The 23,043-nt window shown below is 44.4% G+C and overlaps 1 protein-coding gene across 1 annotated transcript; it reads right to left on the bottom strand.

The window, feature by feature from the left end:
• Window positions 1-8,791: 8,791 nt before the first annotated feature.
• On the bottom strand, window positions 8,792-11,532 carry LOC125510049 (cytochrome c oxidase assembly factor 5-like). The gene is made up of 3 exons (XM_048675137.1): window positions 11,287-11,532; window positions 10,980-11,084; window positions 8,792-9,121 (listed from the first exon to the last, which is right to left on the bottom strand). Exons 1-3 carry the CDS (start codon window positions 11,353-11,355, stop codon window positions 9,080-9,082), a joined length of 216 nt encoding a protein of 71 aa, XP_048531094.1. The 5' UTR covers window positions 11,356-11,532; the 3' UTR covers window positions 8,792-9,079.
• Window positions 11,533-23,043: the final 11,511 nt, after the last annotated feature.

The raw sequence follows: 23,043 nt of genomic DNA, 5'->3' as shown, positions 1-23,043 counted from the left end.
GTTAGTATTTTGCACAACGCGAGTTTGTGGTTGCATTGCATCATGAATTCATATGTGACTAGGTGGCCCGGGTCGGTTGCGGGCTTCGGTGTGCAGGGCGGCCGGTGAAAGCCGTGCTTCGGCTATGCCCGAGGCCCGTCAACGGCGGCGTCTCCTGGATCGGACGATAGTGATGCTATAAGCTTTGCTAGGTGTCACGTTCTCTCTTTGGGAGCATTGTTGTAGATGTATCCGGTCGTACGGACTCATGGTTCGAGGTGGTGGTCGTGGGCGGCTGTGTGACAATATCGATGGGGATGAGCGAGGTCGAGGCCACGACAAGGTTGTGGTAGTCGCCTCTTCGGCATGTTTGTGCTGTCATTGGGGTCTGTTTGCGAAGGAGTCAGAGTTGTGATGGTGATGCCTAAGTTGTGACGATGACTTATAGTGGGTGTTCTGGCTCGTCGATCCTTCACAGCGCCAACCTTCCATATTTCTTCGTTGTAGCTCGCCTTCGGACTTGGAGCTGCCTTGCCACCGGCGCTTGTGGCCGATCGTTTGGCATGGCCCAGGTGGCCAGGTCTTGTGTGCTCGTGGCGAGACGTCATTGATGGTCGAATGCACTAAAGTTGGAGTCGTTGCTCAATGAGAAGTGGTGATAACCTCAACATAGTTCTCTTTCGGTGATGCGTGGGAGTATTGTGGGCAGCCAGGTCGGCTAGTGATGCCCTGTGTGGGCGTGTTGTTCCGGTTTTTGCCCAAGTTTTCATAATTAACCAAACAATTCTATCTTTCTTAATTAAATGGATTGAGTCTCTTTCTAGTCCGGTTTCAAAAATTCGCCTGTGAAGTGTACATGTGCGGAATGTGTATGCACAGTCGTATGACCAGGCATATGAAAAAGAAAATCTGGATTTCAGAGTCTCGAAGGAACCAGGCAGTTGCTGGTCAACTACGGCGCCCTTCCCCGCTAGGAAAAAAAACACACACGGCGTCCTTCCCTTCCGGTGTGCGCTCCAGTTTGCCCGTTCTTATCTGAATTTTCGTCTGAACATGGTGAGCATACGTACGTGACAACACAACCATCATGTTTTATCAAATTGTCAACATTAGAGAGAGCCTCACCTTCAAGCATGTGTGACTTAGGGCTCAAGCATGCGTGGCTAGTAGTCAAGCTTTACCTTCAAAGTAGTGGTGCGAGTGTCAAGGAAGGGTGACGGCAGAGTGAGCTGCTAAGTCAGTGAGGGCCTGTCATGATTAAGTAGAGTTAAGTGGCTACCGGGTGTGTCGGTAGGTGGGCGCGTCGGTTCGAACCGAGCTGTCAGGCGAGCGAGCCGCACTGCTCGCTCGCTGCAGCTGCACCAGCAAGCACGGAGCTACAACGCCGGACACTCAGTGGCTGCTGAGCTCCATCGATCGGGTATCTTCTCTGCTTGAGCAGCTAACTGCCCCTCGGGTTTAAGCTCCGTTTTATTCTACTCGATCCACTGCATTCGGTCCAGAATGTCTTTACAAGTCGGTCCACCGCGCCAATTCAAACGGACGCGCGTTCGCTTTTCATCCATTTTTTGACCTATTTCCGGTCCAATTTTGAGTTGATTTACATTCGCGTGGACACAAAATGGATGTGCGCGACACACGCCTACTCCCCCCCCCCCTAGCCCGCTAGTCGGTGGCACATTGACCATCATCTTTCACCCATATCGACAGCAAAACCTCGCCCGCCCTGTCCCATCGCCGCCGCCGCCCATTTCCTGTGCCTCTGCTAGCAGCCCGTGCCGACACACCTGCCCCCAACGCCGCCACCTCCCACGTCGCTGCCACCACCGCCTCGCCGTCGGGGCACCGCAGCTTCCCCCCTCCCCCTCATCCCCACTCCGATGTCGCCACGAGCAGGAAGCCGCCTCCCTGCCCCAGCTAGCTCCTTCGTCCGACACTGCCCGCTATCCTGACGTCGGCATGCTCGTCGGACGCCGCCAAGCCAGCCACCTAGTCCAAGGGAGGCGCACGTCTCTTCGCCGGCCAGCTTCTTCGTCGACGCCCGCAAGTTGTTCAACAGTTTGCCTCAAGATACAAAATGGACTCCGCCGGTGAGTTCTTTTTCCACAATTTCTTGTGGGACTCCGACGATTCCTCGACCGATGAGGAGGAGGAGATGTTGGCTGCCGTGTTGGTCCATGACCACCTTAATAGGCAGCAACCGTTGTCCCGAGGCACATTCCGGCGTTAATCGCAACCGAGAGAGCGTTCATTTCCTTCTTTGAAAGGACTACTTTGACACAAACAACCCGCTGTTCAAACATCAGAAATTCCGGCGGCGTTTCCGTATGGCTAGGCATCTTCAACCGTATTAGAGAGAGGGTGGTCAGATACGATAATTATTTCGAGTGCAAAGAGAATGCCCTTGGAAAGATTGGCTTCTCATCTTATCACACTGCAGCCATTCGGATGCTTGCATATGGAGTGCCCGGTGATCTTATTGATGAGTACGTCTGTATGAGCGGGTCTACATGCCTAGAGTCCATGTACAGGTTCTGCAAGGCTGTGATTGTTGTGTTGATCCTGAGTACATGAGAGAGCCGACTGCTCAAGATACAGCCTGCTTGTTGGCGATAAATGCCAACAGGGGCTTCCAGGGATGCTTGGCAGCATAGACTGCATGCACTGGGAGTGGAAGAACCGCCCTTCTGCTTGGCAAGGGCAGTATAAGGGCTATGTCGGGGCTTGCATTATCATACTTGAGGTCGTGGCCTCACAAGATCTCTAGATCTGGCACTCTTTCTTCAGCATGGCGGATCGCACAATGATATCAACGTGCTTCAATGCTCGTCAGTGTTTGCAAGCCTTGCTAAAGGCAACAACCTGCCGGTGAATGTTACCATCAACGGCCACAACTACGACAAAGGATACTACCTAGGTGACGGTATCTATCCTCAGTGGACCACTATTGTGAAGACAATCCCCAACCCTATCGGAGAGAAGAGGAAAAGATTTGCCCAAGAGCAAGAGAGTGCTAGAAAGGATGTCGAGAGTGCCTTTGGTGTTCTACAGTCTTGATGGGACATCGTTCGGTATTTTGCTAGAACTTGAAGCATCAAGAAGTTGTGGGAGGTGATGACTGCTTGTGTGATCATGCACAATATGATCGTAGAGGATGAGCACCTGAAACGTATTTACAATCAAGGGTTTCAGTTTTAAGGTGAGAATGTTGTGCCTGGGCATGAAGGAGGAACGACAACGTTTGCACAGTTCACCCAATTTCATCATAAAATGCGTGATTGAGAAACTCACATGCAGCTACAAAATGATTTAGTTGAGTATACGTGGGCTCATGTTGGCAACCAATAGATTCATCTTTTTTAAATATATATGAGATAATTTAATTTTTATTCGGCTTGTAAAACTATGCTAAATTAATTTGGTTGTGAAACTATGCTATTTTTTGCTTGTGAAACTATGCAAAATGTGTGTATATTTGTTCAAAAATGGCGGCAAGCCGGTCACGCGGGCAAATATGGGTCATCGCGATGGGTACACTGCCGACTTAAATTATGAACAGGACGGATGCCGAACGGACGGCTGGCCCAAACGTACAAAAAGCGGACAAAATCACCGTCCATTTGGGTCAGCACGTTGGAGTTGCTCTTAGTACCTCTAATAATTCAATATTAGGAGGTATTCCTACACAATATATGGTGTTTGTTTATCGAAATTAATGCATTTACTTATTTCATCATAGTAAAAGTTATCATATTAATTTTCACAACTAATGCATTAAATCGGCCATAGGTGTTGTTCACACAAAAGATAGGAGTATTTGTCAACCAAAGATTTATTTGAGGATCAAAATACTGATATACTATCTCTGTACCAAAATATAAGACATTTTGTCGACACACATCTATATAACGCCAAGACAGATGAGCAATACAATGCACAAAAATATAAGTATATAAGAGCAACTCTAGCAGACCCCGCAAAACGCCCCGGCCCGCAAAATAACCGCCAAATTGCGGGTCGGGGTCAGAAAATCTGCACGAGCAGACCCTGCATCCCGCCCCGGCCCGCAATTTTTTTTGCGGGGCGCGGCAAATCTTCTCCCCCAACCTCTATATTTTTTTGCCAACCCGAGCTCAACCCCTATCCCGCGTGAGATTTGGCGGGAGGGACATTTCCGTGCGGCCCTTCCCGCTCCCCGCACCCTTCGCCACCATTGCCCCCATTCCGCAAGCTCCGGCTGCTCTTCCCCGGCCGTCCGTCGCCACCATGGACGACCTGAAGGAAATATGCCCTAGAGGCAATAATAAACTTATTATTTATTTCCTTATATCATGATAAATGTTTATTATTCATGCTAGAATTGTATTAACCGGAAACATAATACATGTGTGAATACATAGACAAATATATTGTCACTAGTATGCCTCTACTTGACTAGCTCGTTGATCAAAGATGGTTATGTTTCCTAATCATAGACATGAGTTCTCATTTGATTAACGGGGTCACATCATTAGGAGAATGATGTAATTGATATGACCCATTCCGTTAGCTTAGCACCCGATCGTTTAGTATGTTGTTATTGCTTTCTTCATGACTTATACATGTTCCTATGACTATGAGATTATACAACTCCCGTTTACCGGAGGAACACTTTGTGTGCTACCAAACGTCGCAACGTAACTGGGTGATTATAAAGGTGCTCTACAGGTGTCTCCAAAGGTACTTGTTGGGTTGGCGTATTTCGAGATTAGGATTTGTCACTCCGATTATCGGAGAGGTATCTCTGGGCCCTCTCGGTAATGCACATCATTTAAGCCTTGCAAGCATTGCAACTAATGAGTTAGTTGCAGGATGATGTATTACGGAACGAGTAAAGAGACTTGCCGGTAACGAGATTGAACTAGGTATTGAGATACCGACGATCGAATCTCGGGCAAGTAACATACCGATGACAAAGGGAACAACATATGTTGTTGTGCGGTTTGACTGATAAAGATCTTCGTAGAATATGTGGGAGCCAATATGAGCATCCAGGTTCCGCTATTGGTTATTGACCGGAGATGTGTCTCGGTCATGTCTACATAGTTCTCGAACCCATAGGGTCCGCACGCTTAACGTTACGATGACGGTTATATTATGAGTTTATATGTTTTGATGTACCGAAGGTTGTTCGGAGTCCCGGATGTGATCAAGGACATGAGGAGGAGTCTCGAAATGGTCGAGACATGAAGATTGATATATTGGAAGCCTATGTTTGGATGTCGGAAGTGTTCCGGGTGAAATCGGGATTTTACCGGAGTACCGGGAGGTTACGGAACCCCCCGGGGACTTAATGGGCCTACATGGGCCTTAGTGGAAATAGAGGGAAGCAAAGGGAGTGTGGGGCGCGCCCCCCAAGACCCAAACCGAATTAGTTTAGGGCAAGGGGGGCCGGCCCCCTCTTTCCTTCTTCCCCTCTCTCTTTCCTTCTCCTGAATCCTATTCCAACTAGGAAAGGGGAGGAGTCCTACTCCCGGTGGGAGTAGGACTCCTCCTGGCGCGCCCTCTCCCTGGCCAGCCGCACCCCCCTTGCTCCTTTATATACGGGGGCAGGGGGGCACCCCATAGACACAACAGTTGATCAAGTTGATCTTTTAGCCGTGTGCCATAGTCCACCTCGATAATACTGTAGCGTTGCTTAGGTCAACTTTATCTTTTAGCCGTGTGCCATAGTTCGCCTAAGCACCCCATACGTAGGTAAGAACGGTTCTTGCGAAGCCCGTAGCAGCCACGTAAAACTTGCAACTACAAAGTAGAGGACGTCTAACTTGTTTTTGCAGGGCATGTTGTGATGTGATATGGTCAAGACGTGATGCTATATTTATTGTATGAGATGATCATGTTTTGTAACGGAGTTATCGGCAACTGGTGGAGCCATATGGTTGTCGCTTTATTGTATGCAATGCAATCGCCCTATAATTGCTTTACTTTATCACTAAGCGGTAGCGATAGTCGTAGAAGCAATAGTTGGAGAGACGACAACGATGCTACGATGGAGATCAAGTTGTCGCGCCGATGACGATGGTGATCATGAAAGAGAGAGCAAGAAGCATCAAGATTGAGGGAGAAGATTGATGCCATGTTGCAATCCAACGAGTCGATGTTGTTGAAATCGTTGGAGATCAAGAAAGAGTTGGCCGAGAAGAAGGCGAAGGAGAAGCAAGAAAAGTGGCAGTTGCTCAAGGAAGAGGGGCTGCGGAAAGCTGCCATCGAGGAGAGAAGAGCACGAGCCGTCGAAAACAAATCAATGTCCATGTTGCTCGCCGAAGAGAACAAGATCATGTCAATGAACCGCAATGACATGGACGACCTCACCAAAACATGGCATGATATGGCAAGGAGGGAAATCTTGAAGAGAAGAATGGTGGCGTCGGCCGGTTCGTGCTACAGTTTCGATGATGTTTTCTCCGCTCCATATGGTGACAATGTGGATGATTTCGGTGCGGGAGTTGGAACAAGCGCCGGAGGTGGATTCGGTGACGCGGATGAACTCCAAGGTGGACTCGATGGCGCGGAGTGAAGATCGATCAAGATGATGCGGACATGGGCGCAAACCTTTTGCAGGGCCCTCTTTTGCTTTAGCCATAATGAACTTGGCTTCTATTTACGCGTAAAACTATTTGTGTCGTTTGAATTTGAACTTATTTGTGAAATCCTATGTCAAACATGAGATTTGCAGTTTATCTGTTTGCGGGTCGTCACGGTGGTGTCCGAGCAGAACCCGCATAGCCGACCCGTAAAAAAGTATACGGATCCATTTGCGGGGTCTACATCTGTACCAGCCCGCGCCGGCCCGCAAAAGCTGTTTTGCGCGAACTGCAAACGCGTTTTGCGGGCCGGCGTTTTGCGGGCTCTGCTAGAGTTGCTCTAAGAAGAGGAACTGGGCATAAAGGAAGTACTAGCAAGCCTCTCAAATTCTTTTTTTTGGAGTACACTTAAAATGGTGATGTCTTTTTTTTTTACGGATGACTTAAAATGGTGATGTCGAAGAAGAACACAAGCGCTCTGGTTCTGATTGCTCTCATTGTCATTGCTAGTCATGGCCACTGTCCTCTACTCGTGCATCGCAAACAATGAGGTTATGTTACATCCACCCGTTTCTCACTAGCTGTGAAGACAACTCCATGTGCATTTTGTAGCGGTGAACTCCTCTATAAAAATTATATATGTCTAATAATGCGGAAACATGAGACGGGGAATCACGGGAAATGCATGGGAGCTCTCGGGTGAGACACACCCCTATATGAATATAGTTTCAAAATGATTAGGAAATTTCAAAAAAAAAACTGGAATTTTGGGATATCAAGCATGGGTGCCCATTATACCCTTGTGTTTAGTTTCGTGAGGAATTGATACCTATGGAATGTAGTACTACAGAATATTTAGGGAAAATTACTAGTAGTACAAGATTCATAGTATAAAATCAAAAAATTCTTAAGGATTCTAATCCTGAAAATGGCTTGAATCAAAGGATCCTGTGTATAGTTATAAACTCCGAAATATTTGACTAGCACCAACTCATAAAAGTAGTTACTAGTAGTACATTTTTTACGGTGAAAATATATTAGGATCCACTGGGGGATTAAGAGATCCCTAGGCTATCCTCTCCCTTATGACGGACAAAAGGGAGATCTGCCAGTGGCTTGCGCCTCAAACGTCAGAACCCACTTTGCGGCATTGGGACGCCACGCATCGCATCGGCGCAAAAGGTCAGAGGACTCGATCAGCATCGTCGGGATCGACGTCCGATCCGGTCTAATCATAGCTGCCTCATTAGCCTCGATCCCGAGCAGTACTGGCCAGCTCCATTTTCCCTTCACCCCGGGCAGGGGGCACAGGCTTCCATCACGGAAATCGGGAAGAGGAAAAATGAGAGAGTGCTACTCCCGTAGGGTGATCGCATCGATGTGATGGCGAATGGAAAAGCAACCCCCTATCTTAGGACTCACGAATCTGGCTTTCAGGTAAGAAAGGGCTTCCTCGACCACGAAAAGGAGCACCAAATGCTGTAAAAAACCTGGAGGAAAAACTTTCTATAAAGGACAGAGAAATGCCACCATGTAAAATCGTCGTGACTTTGACTAGTCGGCACACGCGGCTAGCCAAAACATACCCGGACATGTGAAGCTGAGAACGACCCTAGCAAAAGAGACTGCCTCAGACAGCGATGCTAAAACTTACTAGCCAGCATCTAAAAAAAAACTTACTAGCCAGTAAATTAGTCTACACTGCGGTTTCTTTGATTCGTAGGAATACAAAAATGCAGGAATGATAAAAGCATATGATTGCAAAGTCATGTTCATCTCAATTCTACCTCCGTCCCATAATGTAAAACGTTTTTTGACACTGAAAGGAGAACATGATTTTGGTTTTTTTTGCTTGCATCAACATAGAAAAAAAAGGACGACACAGTGACGCAATACGACACTGCTACAGTCTGCATCAGTAGGCTGGGGATACTGTACAATGCAGCGAGCCATACATCACTTGGAAAATGGAACTTGCTTCCAAAGAAGGTCATTTCAACAGAGCGACGGAGAGTGGCTCCATCATGTAATAAAGACGATTATGTCCTATTCTAACAAGGGACGCACTCACTAGAAGTGAAATTTCTATCTCAAGCTAGTAGCCAACTTGCTTCCCAGTTAAGAAAAGCAGCTTAGCTGTCCAACATTTTACCCCGTTCTTCTTTCTGAGGAGTTTCAGAACAAAAAAGGTCAGACGGTAACATAGAGATACACCTCACATCACAGTGGAAACTACTCGCATGATCTGTGATAGTTCCGCCGTTCCATATCAGAAAATTGCAGACAAACTGCATTATGATCAAACATTTCTTTTCTCCACAAGACGATGCACCCTCTCATTGACTGAATCTACTCGTGTGCTGAGTTGGTTCCTCTATCCTATCGTGACTCGCGAGGGAAAAAAATACATATGATTCTACTGGAGATCAAAAGCATATATAGAACAAAAGATGTCTTGTAGTCACAATTCGGCTACAAGTTTTAACTGGATAAGGGAGTTCACATGCACACCATCAATACTCACATGCACACCATCAATACCCCTTGTTCCCACGTATCCGGGCTCGCATGTCAACCTGTTGCAGCGATTAATAAACTTAGCAATTTTCCACTTGCAAACTTGAGTAACAAAAAGGGTACAGAAGGCCTAAACAGAACAACGATCAAATTTAGGCAATCAAGATGCTACCAAAGGAAGTTAAGCATATGGAACAATAGAATTAATAGCCGTCTAAAAAGGAGGGATAGAACATCAAGCATTCATATCTAATGCAATAGTAATGGGCCAAACCCGCAAAATATTCTTAAAGTAGGCTGTATGTCGCATTCATAGCTTGTACACCAAAGGACGATGGTTTACCATAACTGTGGAGCATATGGATATAAGATTATATCTATATAGGAAGAAATGAAATGAGCTGTTAATGAGAAGTAGTACTAGTATCCACAATTCACACAGAAGCTGCATATGAATCAATGATGAAAGATTTGAAGCAGCATATAGCAATGGAATTTGAAGGTTAGTACCAAACTACTATGAATTAAAGAAAACATATACATGGTATGTATCATTTTTAAATCTTCACGTACTCAAGTTGTCATACTACAGCCTTTTGTATAGCTAAATCTGCTCCTTCGATAAATATGGATATTTCAAGATATGTAGCGTACGGGAGTAGTTACAGAGAGATTTCGATTCTGACCACCAGCCACAGGTCCACTATTATCATTGTACGAGCAACGTGAAAGGGAAAAAAGATTTTTGCATTTGACAGCCCATACAATTGTAGTTTTCTCCTTGTATTGTCACACGTCTTTTGTGCACAGACTGTTCTACCACAACGAAATACTAGTCTCTTATAAGTTGTACGATGCATAGATACTATAAAAAGAATACATCAAAATTAAAAAGGGCCAAGTACTACAGGCATTTCTAGCTAAATCTCTTCCTTTAATATATGATAACAGGTATTTAAAGGATATTTAAAAGATATGTGGTGTAGAGTAGTTATAGAGAGATACTAATTCTGTCCGCCAGAGCAGGATATACTTTTCTGATTCTACAAGCAAGGTGAAAAGGAAAAAAACATTTTGGTTGCTGTTTATAGTTGTAATTTTTTCCTCACATTGCCCACTATATTTTGTGAACAATCTGTCTGTCGACCAAAAATATAGTCTCTTATAAGCCGTATGATGCATAGATATACTAAAACTAATGCATCAAACATGAAAAGGGCCCATTTCTTAAATGCTTGTATATTACAGTTCAAAGGAAGGAGCTTCTAGTGATTTAACTTTGTAGGTATCATAAGCTTGATCGACGCTGTATATCTGGTCAAAGAATCCCATATTTCGATTTAAAGTAAAATCAACGAAGCATACCTATTGACGTTTAAAATTCACCTTCACTCTGAAATCTTGGACATACAGAACAGAAACAAATAAAACCTAACCTATCATACCCCAGAGATATTTGCCTCAGGCATTGTTGTATTGATCTGTAGCATACAAACTAAGTAAATGGCAGTAGCGCACCCCTGGACGTCGGTTGCGAGGGCATTATACAGGCATTGTGGCAGGCCCCAAACGTGTTCAGTTGGGGGTCATCCGCCAGCTATATGAACTGTACCACCAGAAGCCAGTTCATAACAATACATCACTTAACAAAGCTGTGCCCACAAGGGAGTGGACCAAGTACCATCTCAAGTACCTAACAAGTGCTGGACGCCGGATTCGCAATAAATCGCAGAGAAGCTCATCCCCTATAGATTCAGCAAGCTAATCACATCCACGCATAATAGTAATATCTTAACAGCGCAACAGAACAACGATTTGCAAGCAAAATCATCAAGGGGAACCAGTATAGCTGATGCACAACGAAACAATGGGTCACAACTGGTGTGGCTGATGCACAGCGAGCGATTGAAGACATGCCTGGCCCCTTTTGCAGTTGAAGTAGGTCTCCCGCAGGCCGACGCACTCGCTGGTGATGTTGGGCGCCTTCTCCCCCGCGCACTCCTTGTACGGCCTCTTCTGCACCTGCGCGCGGAAAACGCATCAGGGGAAGAAGAGCAAATCGGCCGGCGGTACAGCAATCTCGCACAGAGCACCGCAGGCTACAACAGCGGCGCAAAATTCATACGCTAAACCGAATCGGACCAAGGGGGGAGGCGGCGGCAAGAGGAGGCGAGGCCCGGGGAGAAAGGGGGCGAGAGAAGGGGAGGGGGGGACCGCGGCTGACCTTGACGCAGTCGGTCTCGCTGAGGCACTTGACGAGCTCCATGGCTAGCCCCTTGCACGACTTCGACATCTCCCACCTCCACCTCCGACTCTCGATCGCTCGGCTGCGGTGCGGCTTGCGGGAGGGGAAAGAGGCGAGACGGCGGCGTGTCTCTCCTCCTCCCGGCGGCCGGCGCAACAGGTCGGGTGGGAGATGGCTTTGGTTGGGCCTTCGTGGACCATTTCCCGGCCTGATTCAGGTAACTGGCCTTCCATGGTCCACATAGCAGAGCTAGAATTGTCTCAGAAAAAAGCAGAGCTAGAATTCTACTCCTAAAAAGAAAGAAAAGCAGAGCTAGAAGAGGGTCATAGGGAGATAGAGAGAGTCATAATCATATGATGGTTGCAGGGGCTGTCTAAGAAACTTCAGGTCGCTCTGATTTGTACTTCATTTAGTGGGAAAGACGCCTACATGTCGATGTTGAAATGTCTGAAATCCGTCTAGATCGGCCTGCTGCGAACTATGAGAAGACATTCAACACTACTCTAGATCAAACAAGATGAATGGGATCTTCCACCTGGTGATATTTTTAAGGTGGATATCGATGCATTTTAAACCTTGATAGCACGGCCATGAAATTGGGAGTTATAGCCTGAAAAACCAAGGTCAATTACATGACACGATAAACAAGCACCAAAATTGCATAAGGCTAAGCCATGGACTAATAGACATGGTATATTCTTTGCCACTCAAGCAGGTGTAACCGTGTGATGTTCAACCCTGTTTGTGTCGAAGTCGTCAAGATGATAAATGAAATGCATGATATTATCGACCTAATACTATTATTATTTAATCCGATACCACGAAAGGGTGATGTAAAAACCTCTTAAGCTATGATTTTTTTGCGGGGGCTCTTAGGCTATGCTTGAATGCAAAGTAATTTGAAAACCGCACTCATGGGAACAAAATACCATCGTAATGTATGAATATCACATGAAGAGCAACAATGATAAACCGAGAAGTATCAACAAAGTAAACATTTATCGATTGGAAAATAAAGAGGTGGAGAGTAGATATGTAAATACTAAAACCTTGGCATTAAGAATGCCATGACTTGTAAGATGACTATTTCTTGGAAATAATCACAGTATCGCAGGAGTTAAAAAAATGTTGATGGTGTGGAGTAGAGGGGTATGCGGTGCAGTCTTGCTATTGAACATATGGGCATTTCTCTCATTTGAAATGATCCAACAAATAAGATTAGGGATAGAAGCTATGTCACTTCATTTTGGTTTATTATCGCTTGACATGTCGATCCAACGTTGCTCGATGGAAGGCTTTGCCACCCAAAGAGATGTATCAAGACTTTCAAGCGAAGCTAATCCTTACAACATCTCTCGTTGATCTCCTATACTTTAACTCCTTAAAGCATCCTCCAACTTAACTGCCTAAACTTTTAGGAGTTAAATAGTAGCCAAACCTAACTAAATCACCATATTTAACTCCCTAATTTTTTTGACTAATTCTTCTATCCCTTTGGCACATACATTTCAAGCAATTGGCGGTATTTCATCAATCATTTCAATGATTCGGATTCGGCATACGCAAAAAATCAACCATAACATACATATAGTTAATCCAATCGAGCAATTCAAACTAAAACATGCATACAATTTATCCAAAAGCCACCACATCGATCAAGTTTTATCCAAAAAAAACCACAACATGACATATCTTGTGTTCTGGACCAAGCCCTACCAAATGCATACACGAACTCAAGCACCTCCGTGCTCATCACCACCGCCAAAGAAACCACCATCACCCCCGACGGCCACCACCATCTCCCCCACGACCACTACCATCACCACCACCACGTAGGCTAACCTCCTTTTGGGACAAGATCTCCACACGAGTGAGCTCCCAATACTTCCTTGCCATGGCATTCATCATGCTCGGGGCCATGAAAATGGTAGCATACTCATCAGCCTTCTTCTCTTTTGCAAGCATCTCCTCAAGTGCTACTCTACTTCCGCCATCTTCGCTTGAGCCGCCATCTTTGTCTTTCACTTCTAATCCTCATGAACTTGACTTCATTCTATCTTGTCGCCTTATCTTCTTTGCGTTCGGGCGCCAAATCTTTCTTGGTCTCAATCATTGCACAAAACTTCCCGTCATCCGCCTGTTGTAATCTTTGTACCATCCGGTCTTTTGCTAGGATTTTCATCCTCCTCGTCATCAGCTTCAATGGATATGCTAATCCGTGATATCTTTGGTGTGGTTTTGAAGTTCCTTTGGATCCACTTTTGATTGCCAACTAGTTCCTTGCAGTGATGGTGCAATATGAAGGCCATGTCGCTGCCCTCTTTGTTGTGTTGCTTGTATAGCTCTTGGATGACCGGGCCATACTCCGTGACTGGCACCCCACTTTGTGGAAAATTATTCACTTGATCAATACAATCGGACCATCCATTGCATTGCTCTCGGGTCACATGACACCGGTGTTCAAGAGACTTGAGTGTGGTTGGATAGGGCGGTCATCGTATTGCAATGGTAGTCTTCAATCCTAGACCAAAGCTTCTAATTCAATTGATCCATCGAAATTTGTTCATGTGGTTTGCTTGTGCATTGCGCGATAGTTTGACGCAACAAGCAACGAATAAGAAATATGCCAAGGGACCTCCTATGGGGTGGAAAGTGATGAAACACATACCCTAGTCCCCCGCGCACCCTCGTGACCTGGCCCACGTGCGAGGCGGGTCACCCTTTTTTCGTCTGCCCCTTTTCTTTTCTCATTTTCCTTCTTGTTTTTTCTTCTGTAAATCAAATTCGATATCTCATAAAATGTTCCAAATTTTTAAAAGGTTCACAAATTTTAAAAATTCCTAGATATTAAAAATACTCCAACTCTTCAAAAATGTTCATAGCTAAAAAAATTCATGGATTGCAAAAGATTATTCATGAATTTTTAAAAATGAACAATATAAAAATTGTTCACTAGTTTGTAATAATTTGGCAAATTGACAAAATGTTCATGAATTTTGAGAAATGTAGGATGGCTCAATTTTTTTTGAGAATTTCTAAAAAGTGTTCCCAAAGTTTTAAAAAGTTCATTGATTCAAAAAATGTTCACAAATTCAAAAAATCATGCATTTCGAAAATTGCTGCCAAACTTCAAGAACTTTTTGTCGATTCTATTTTTTTGTAAATTCCACAAATGTCACGAAAGTCAAATTTTCCCAAACTTTAAAACAAGATCCATCTTTAAAAAAATCATGAACTGATTTTTTTACATGTTTAAAAAATTGTTCATCAATTTGAAAAGATGTTCACTTATATGAAAAAAATCAAGAACTTGAAAATTGTCCTTGAATTTGAAAAAGGCCTGGAGCTTTAACAAGTTCATAGATTTTTATAAAGAAAATAATTTAGAAGTAAAATAAAATGAATAAGGAAGATGAAAAAAGGAAGAAAAACAAAGAAAAATGTGGTTGAGGGAAGGTTATAGAATCTTCCCAAAACCTGTGGGTGGAAAACTGAAAATGGGTTGAGCAAGTTGAAGCAGCGCTCGCTTCAGGGGGTTTGTGTTACATCGCTATCCCCCGGGTACAACATGGGCTCGCCCTGCCACACTGACTTCGCTTTTGTTTCTTCTTTTTTTATTTTAGTTATATTTTAAATAAATATATTTACTTAATTAAGACCGTTAATCATGTACAGCAAAGAGTTAAACATGTATAAGATTTTTCTTCTCATGTGTACCAAAAAAGTACAATATGTATGAAAAAAAGTACCCAAATACTGAATCGTGCAGCTGCGTCCAATGGACCTCGCGAGCGCATGCTATATACGGACATGGCACGCGGTGCGTCTGAGCAGGCCTACCATAAAAGGTAATTAGCATCCCTTGTCATCATTACATTATAAAAAAGGAAAGTATCTTGTCTCCATCCCTTCGAATGCTCCCTACATTACATAAATCAGTCAAGAATGAAAAAGTATGTGCATTTATTTGGGTTTTACAAAAAATAAAAAGTTATAACTTTTGGTTCGAGTATCGAAATTTAGATTCGTTTTCAACGTTGGGTTTCTCGCGACGAGTTCTTTAAAACTAGATCTCACATGGATATGTTTCGACAAACTTTATTTTTAGAGCAACTTTGAGTGCTGATGAGGCAACTTTAGTGCTATAGGAAAGCAACTTCTTTGTTTGCCTACTGTGATTGCCTATCAACGAGAAGTCCTTATAAGTTGCCTCCCACGACTATCATGTTCACTAAATTGACATATAAGTTGTCTACCACACTATCAAGTATGCTAACACTATGTTTCAGAGTATAGGCAATATGAGCTACGCCGACAGACAACTTCTCCTAGTATATTAGCCAACTAATTAGCGAGGGCATCATTGTTAGGCAGTTGCTCGGATTTGTTTTGAATAGGTTTTTGCATTTTTTTTAATGCAGTTGCTTGGTTTTCCTAGAACAATTGCTTGTTTTTTGCTATAACAGTTTTTCATTTTTGTGTTTTCTTTGTAATTGAGTTGTTTTGGATTTTTGCTAGAATAGATAAGTTGCATTGGGAGGGGGTGGGGGTCAGATAGTTGTCCACAAAGCCAATTCAAGTTGGTCATATGTTTTTTTGCCTGAAGTAGACAATTCAAGTAGTAATGCTAGGGACAGTTTGCTTGGTTTTGCTAGGACAATTTTCCCATATATGTTTTTTAGTAATGCAGTTGCTTGGTTTTGTAGGAGAATTGCTCAGCTTTGCATTGTGGTTTGCTAATACATGTGCTTGGTTTGCTAGAAACAAGCATTGTGTTTTGGTAATACAATTGCTAGGATTTGCTAGGATAATTGTTTATAGGAATAGTTGCTTTGGATCTTTGCTAGAACAATTGTGTGGATTTCTGCTAGGGGGAAGTTGCTGAGAGTTTGCAAGAACAATTTCTATATGCAGATATGTATAGTTGCATACATAAAATATGAGTAGGAGTTGCACATAGTGTGACATCGAGTTGCTAGGGGGGATCAGGAGTTGCATAGGGGGCATATCTGAAAGTTTGCCCACAAATCTATGTAAGTTGATCATATTTTTCGCACCAAGTTCCCTACAAAAATAGTATAAGTTAGATAAGCCTATGTGTTTTTTGTGATGCCATTTTTTACTCTTTCTATGATGTGACGTTTCACTACTTTTGTGCCTAAATTAGTAATGCTAGAGTTCTTTCAGGTTTTTTAACTATCACACATGTGATGAGCAGGGTTGGAGAGGAGTGGGGTCGAGAGGTTGACGCATACATGAGTTGCTCATAAGATGGGAATGAGTTGCTCGCACAACGAGAAGGAGTTGCTCAAAATGTGAGGACCAGTTGCATAGTGAGGGAAGATGAGACCTAAGTTGTCCATCAAGGGACCTAATTTTCCTACAATCTTGAAAAGTTTTTGTGGGATCTAAGCTATCTATCATGATTCCAAATTTCAAAACTATATTGGGATGGATGGTTGCCTTGTGCATTCCTTTTCTAAGGGAGTCTCCCCGGAATACTACTGAGCGTGTGAATGTTGGCTATCCAGGTCATGGGTGTTGAGTAGTTGCATAAGTGGGGGCATATGAGAACTTGCATCTAGGGTGATGAGAATTTTTTTATATATAGGGGGTGGATCAGACAGTTGCCCACAAACATACACAAGTTGTTCGAAAATTTTGCACGAGTTGCCCGTGAAAATTATTGAGATCTTCAGATATAATAATGGAAAAAACACATGAGTTACTTGTCGAATGCACTAGAGTTGCACAAAAACACCTCAAAAGTTGCTAACGGTTTTTGTGTGGTACTCAAATGCATAACAATCTGAAAGTCATTGTCCTTGTTTTGCCTCCACTAACTTCATCAAGGGAGAACTTAGAATTTTCCCTATATCATTGCTTTTGTCTAGATACCAAGTTAGACCGAGAGTACACATTAATTGCCTTGTGATAACAACTCCATAATATTCTAGGCAATTAATTTGCAAAGTTAAAAAACTAAGCAGCAATGATAGGCAACTAATTACCAATAGCAGGCAACCGTGCATCAATGGTAGGCCAATTTTCATAGTATTGTTGGCAACTGGGCATCAGTGGTAGGCAACTAACCAACCACAGTAGGCAACTGAGCAAACACGATAAGCAAGTTGGGATAATATTAGGAAAATTTCATTGATACACATAGTGCGCAATGAAGTTGCTTATATGTGGCACTAAGGTACCTCATGTTTTGTGTGATTTTCTCATTTTTTACACAAACCAACCTTATAGGCACATCTACAAGGCAAAAAAATGAAGTTGCTTTCCTATAACACTAAAGCTGCCTTCATCGTACCCAAAGTTGCCTCGAAAAAAAGTTTAACGAAACCTATCGATATGAGATCTAGTTTTAAAGAACTCGTCGCGAGAAACCCAACCGTGAAAGCAAAACTGGATTTTGATGCTTACATCAAATGTTACAGTATTTTAAACTTTTTAAACCCCCAAATAAATGCATGTATGGACAAGATTCCTTTTCTGACGGACTGTATAAGGCACGCTTGGCTGCTCCTTCCATATATGGACAAGCGCTTGATCCCACCAACGGGTGCTCGGGCGCCTGCTAGCCACATCCAAAAAAGTATATATCAAAATATATATACATAAGAAACGCAGAAGAAAACCGGATCAAACCAGGAACATCATACGAGTCAGGGAAACACACAGAGAAAAATTGGGTGTCAACACCTTCATGAGAGAGAATTCAATACCAACACCTCACCCCGTCCCCCGTGTCGCCCCCCGCTAGGGCGGCTCGGGCGGAACCCTAGCCCCTCCGCCGTCGGGCTCCCAACCCCTCCCTCCCCTGCCCTCCGCCGCCGTTGGAGGAGGCCGCCGGGAAAAGCCCCGGACGGCGGACAGCGACGGCGGAGGCCCCCTTCCCTCCTGCGTTCCTTTGGGTGAGGCGGGTGACCCGGGGCGCACGGGCCCTCCTCCCCGATCTGAGCTGTCGTCGCGGCGGCGTGACCGATCTGACCGCCAGCGGCGCTTTGGCGGTGTGGTGATGGGAGGAGGCGGCCGAGCGGCGGGCTTCGTGGAAGATCTGGTGGTGCCGGTGTTGGGGATCGTAGCAGAAATTTAAAATTTTCTACGCATCACCAAGATCAATCTATGGAGTAATCTAGCAACAAGGGGAAGGAGAGTGCATCTACATACCCTTGTAGATCGCTAAGCGGAAGCGTTCAAGTGAACGGGGTTGATGGAGTCGTACTCGTCGTGATCCAAATCACCGATGATCCTAGCGCCGAACGAACGGCACCTCCGCGTTCAACACACGTGCAGCCCGGTGACGTCTCCAACGCCTTGATCCAGCAAGGGGAGAAGGAGAGGTTGGGGAAGACTCCATCCAGCAGCAGCACGACGGCATGGTGGTGAAGGAGGAGCGTGGCAATCATGCAGGGCTTCGCCAAGCACCGCGGGAGAAGAGGAGGACTTGGGAGAGGGGGAGGGCTGCGCCAGAACTTGGGTGCGGCTGCCCTCCCACCCCCACATATATATAGGGGCAAGGGAGAGGGGGGCCGGCCCCCTCAGATCCAATCTGAGGAGGGGGCGGCGGCCAGGGGGGTTGCCTTGCCCCCCAAGGCAAGGGGGGCGCCCCCCTTTAGGGTTCCCCAAACCCTAGGCACATGGGCCCTAGGGGGGGAGGCACCCAGCCCACTAAGGGGCTGGTCCCTCTCCACACACAGCCCATAGGGCCCTCCGGGGCAGGTGGACCCTGCCGGTGGACCCCCGGAACCCCTCCAGTGGTCCCGGTACAATACCGGTAACCCCCCCGAATTATTCCGGTGACCGTATGATGACTTCCCATATATAAATCTTTACCTCCGGACTATTCCGGAACTCCTCGTGACGTCCGGGATCTCATCCGAGACTCCGAACAACATTCGGTGACCACGTACATACTTTCCCTATAACCCTAGCGTCATCGAACCTTAAGTGTGTAGACCCTAGGGGTTCGGGAGTCATGCAGACATGGCCGAGACAACTCTTCGGTCAATAACCAATAGTGGGATCTGGATACCCATGTTGGCTCCCACATGCTCCACGATGATCTCATCGGATGAACCACGATGTCAAGGATTCAATCAATCCCGTATACAATTCCCTTTGTCCATCGGTACGATACTTGCCCGAGATTCGATCGTCGGTATCCTGATACCTTGTTCAATCTCGTTACCGGCAAATCTCTTTACTCGTTCCGTAACACATCATCCCGTGATCAACTCCTTGATCACATTGTGCACATTATGATGATGTCCTACCGAGTGGGCCCAGAGATACCTCTCCGTTTACACGGAGTGACAAATCCCAGTCTCGATTCGTGCCAACCCAACAGACACTTTTGGAGATACCTGTAGTGAACCTTTATAGCCACCCAGTTACGTTGTGACGTTTGGTACACCCAAAGCATTCCTACGGTATCCGGGAGTTGCACAATCTCATGGTCTAAGGAAATGATACTTGACATTAGAAAAGCTTTAGCATACGAACTACACGATCTTTGTGCTAGGCTTAGGATTGGGTCTTGTCCATTACATCATTCTCCTAATGATGTGATCCCGTTATCAACGACATCCAATGTCCATGGTCAGGAAACTGTAACCATCTATTGATCAACGAGCTAGTCAACTAGAGGCTTACTAGGGACATGGTGTTTTCTATGTATCCACACATGTATCTGAGTTTCCTATCAATACAATTCTAGCATGGATAATAAACGATTATCATGAACAAGGAAATATAATAATAACCAATTTATTATTGCCTCTAGGGCATATTTCCAACAGTCTCCCACTTGCACTAGAGTCAATAATCTAGTTCACATCGCCATGTGATTAACACTCACAGGTCACATCGCCATGTGACCAACATCCAAAGAGTTTACTAGAGTCACTAATCTAGTTCACATCACTATGTGATTAATACTCAATGAGTTCTGGGTTTGATCATGTTATGCTTGTGAGAGAGGTTGTAGTCAACGGGTCTTGTCATATTCAGATCCCTATGTATTTCGCAAAACTTTATATCGTAGATGCTGCTACCACGTTCCACTTGGAGCCATTCCAAATTATTGCTCCATTATACGTATCCGGTATCTCTACTCAGAGCTATCCGGATAGGTATTAAGCTTGCATCGACGTAACTCTTTATGTCGAACTCTTTATCACCTCCATAACTGAGAAACATTTCCTTATTCCTCTAAGGGTAATTTTGACTGCTATCTGGTGATCCAAAACTAGATCACCTTTGTACCCTCTTGCCAGACATGTGGCAAGGCACACATCAGGTGCGGTACTCAGCATGGCATACCGTATAGGGCCTATGACAAGAGCATAGGGGACGACCTTCGTCCTTCCTCTTTCTTCTGCCGTGGTCAATCTTTGAGTCTTACTCAACTTCACACCTTACAACTCAGGTAAGAACCCCTTCTTTGACTGATCTATTTTGAATTTCTTCAAGAACATGTCAAGGTGTGCGTTCTTTGAAAGTATCATCAGGCGTCTTGATCTATCTCTATAGATCTTGATGCCCAATTTGTAAGCAGCTTTATCCAGGTCTTCCTTTGAAAACACTCTTCAAACAACCGTTTATACTTTCCTAAAATTCTACATTATTTCGGATCAACAATATGTCATCCACACATACTTATCAGAAATGTTGTAGTGCTCCCACTCACTTTCTTGTAAATACAAGTTTCTAGCAAACATTGTATAAGCCTAAAAGCTTTGATCACTCCATCAAAGCATATATTCCGACTCCGGGATGCTTGCTCTAGTCCATAGAAGGATCGCTGGAGCCAGCATACCTTTTAGCATCCTTAGAATCGACAAAACCTTTTATTGTATCACATACAACTTTTTCTTACGAAAACTGGTAAGAAAACTTGTTTTGACATCCATCCGTTAGATTTCATAATCGAAAAATACAACTAATGCTAACATGATTCCGACGAACTTAAGCATCGCTACGGGTGAGAAATTCTCATCGTAGTCAACTCCTTGAACTTGTGAAAAGACTCTTTTCCATAAGTCGAGCTTCATAGACGGTAACATTACCGCCCACGTCCATCTTCTTCTTAATGATCCATTTATCTCAATGGCTTGCCGATCAATGGGCAAGTCCACCAAAGTCCATACTTTGTTCTGATACATGGATCCTATCTCGGATGTCATGGCTTCTAACCATTTGTTGGAATACGGGCCCACCATCGCTTCTCCATAGCTCGTAGGTTCATTGTTGTTTAACAACATGATATTTAAGACAGGATTACTGTACCACTCAGGAGTAGTACATATCCTTGTCGACCTATGAGGTTCGATAGCAACTTGATCTAAAGCTTCATGATCACTATCATCAACTTCCTCTTCAACAGACGTAGGCGCCACAGAAAACATCTTTCTGTGTCGCATCACTCTCTAGTTGAAGTAAAGGTTCGACAACCTCATCAAGTTCTATCTTCCTCCCACTCAATTCTTTCAAGAGAAACTCCTCGAGAAAGGACCCGTTCTTAGCGACAAACATTTTTCCCTCGGATCTGAGATAGAAGGTATACCCACCTGTCACCTTTGGATATCCTATGAAGATGTGTTTGTCCGCTTTGGGTTCGAGCTTCTCCGGCTGAAGCCTTAAGCATCGCAGCCCCAAACATTAAGAAATGACAACTTTGGTTTCTTGCCAAACCAATGTTCATACGACGTCGTCTCAACGAACTTAGATGGTGTCCTATCTAAAGTGAATGCAGCTATCTCTAACGCATAACCTCAAAATGAAAACGGTAGATTGATAAGAGACATCATAGATCGCACCATATCTCATAGTGTTCGATTACGACGTCCGGACACACCATTACCTTGTGGTGTTCCAGGTGGCTTCAACTGTGAAACAATTCCACAATGTCTTAAGTGATTGCCAAACTCGTAACTCAGAAAATCCCCTTTTGATCAGATCGTAAGAACATGATCTTATTGTTATGATGATTCTTAACTTCACTCTGAAATCGCTTGAACTTTTCAAACATTTCAGACTTGTGCTTCATTAAGTACATATACCTATATCTACCCAAATCGTCAGTGAAGATGAGAAAATAGCGATATCCACCGCATGCTTTAATTCTCATTGGATCACACGCATCAGCATGCATGATTTCCAACAAATCACTTGCCCATTTCATTGTACCTGAAAATGGGGTCTTAGTCATCCTGCCCATGAGGCATGGCTCGCATGTGTCAAGTGATTCAAAATCAAGTGACTCCAAACATCCATCGACATGGAGTTTCTTCATGCATCTTACGCCAATATGACCTAAGCGGCAGTGCCATGAGAAAGTGGTACTATCATTATTAACTCTACATCTTTTGGCGTGAACATGTGTATTACCACGACTGAGATTCAATGAACCATTCACATAGGGCGCATGACCATGAAAGGTATCATTCATGTAAACAGAATAACCATTATTCTCTAATTTAAATGAATAACCGTATTGCAATGAACATGATCTAATCATATTCATGCTCAACATAGACACCTGATAACATTTATCTAGGTTCAATACTAATCCCGAAGGCAGATGGAGCGTGCGATGGTGATCTCATCAACTTTGGAACACTTCCAACACACGTCGTCACCTCGCCCTTAGCCAGTCTCCGTTTAGTCCGTAGCTTTTGCTTCAAGTCACCAATAATAGCAACTGAACCGGTATCCAATACCCAG

This window comes from Triticum urartu, chromosome 5, assembly GCF_003073215.2.
Source record: "Triticum urartu cultivar G1812 chromosome 5, Tu2.1, whole genome shotgun sequence".
Lineage (NCBI taxonomy): Eukaryota > Viridiplantae > Streptophyta > Magnoliopsida > Poales > Poaceae > Triticum > Triticum urartu.
This window is presented reverse-complemented; position numbering and strand designations above follow the sequence as displayed.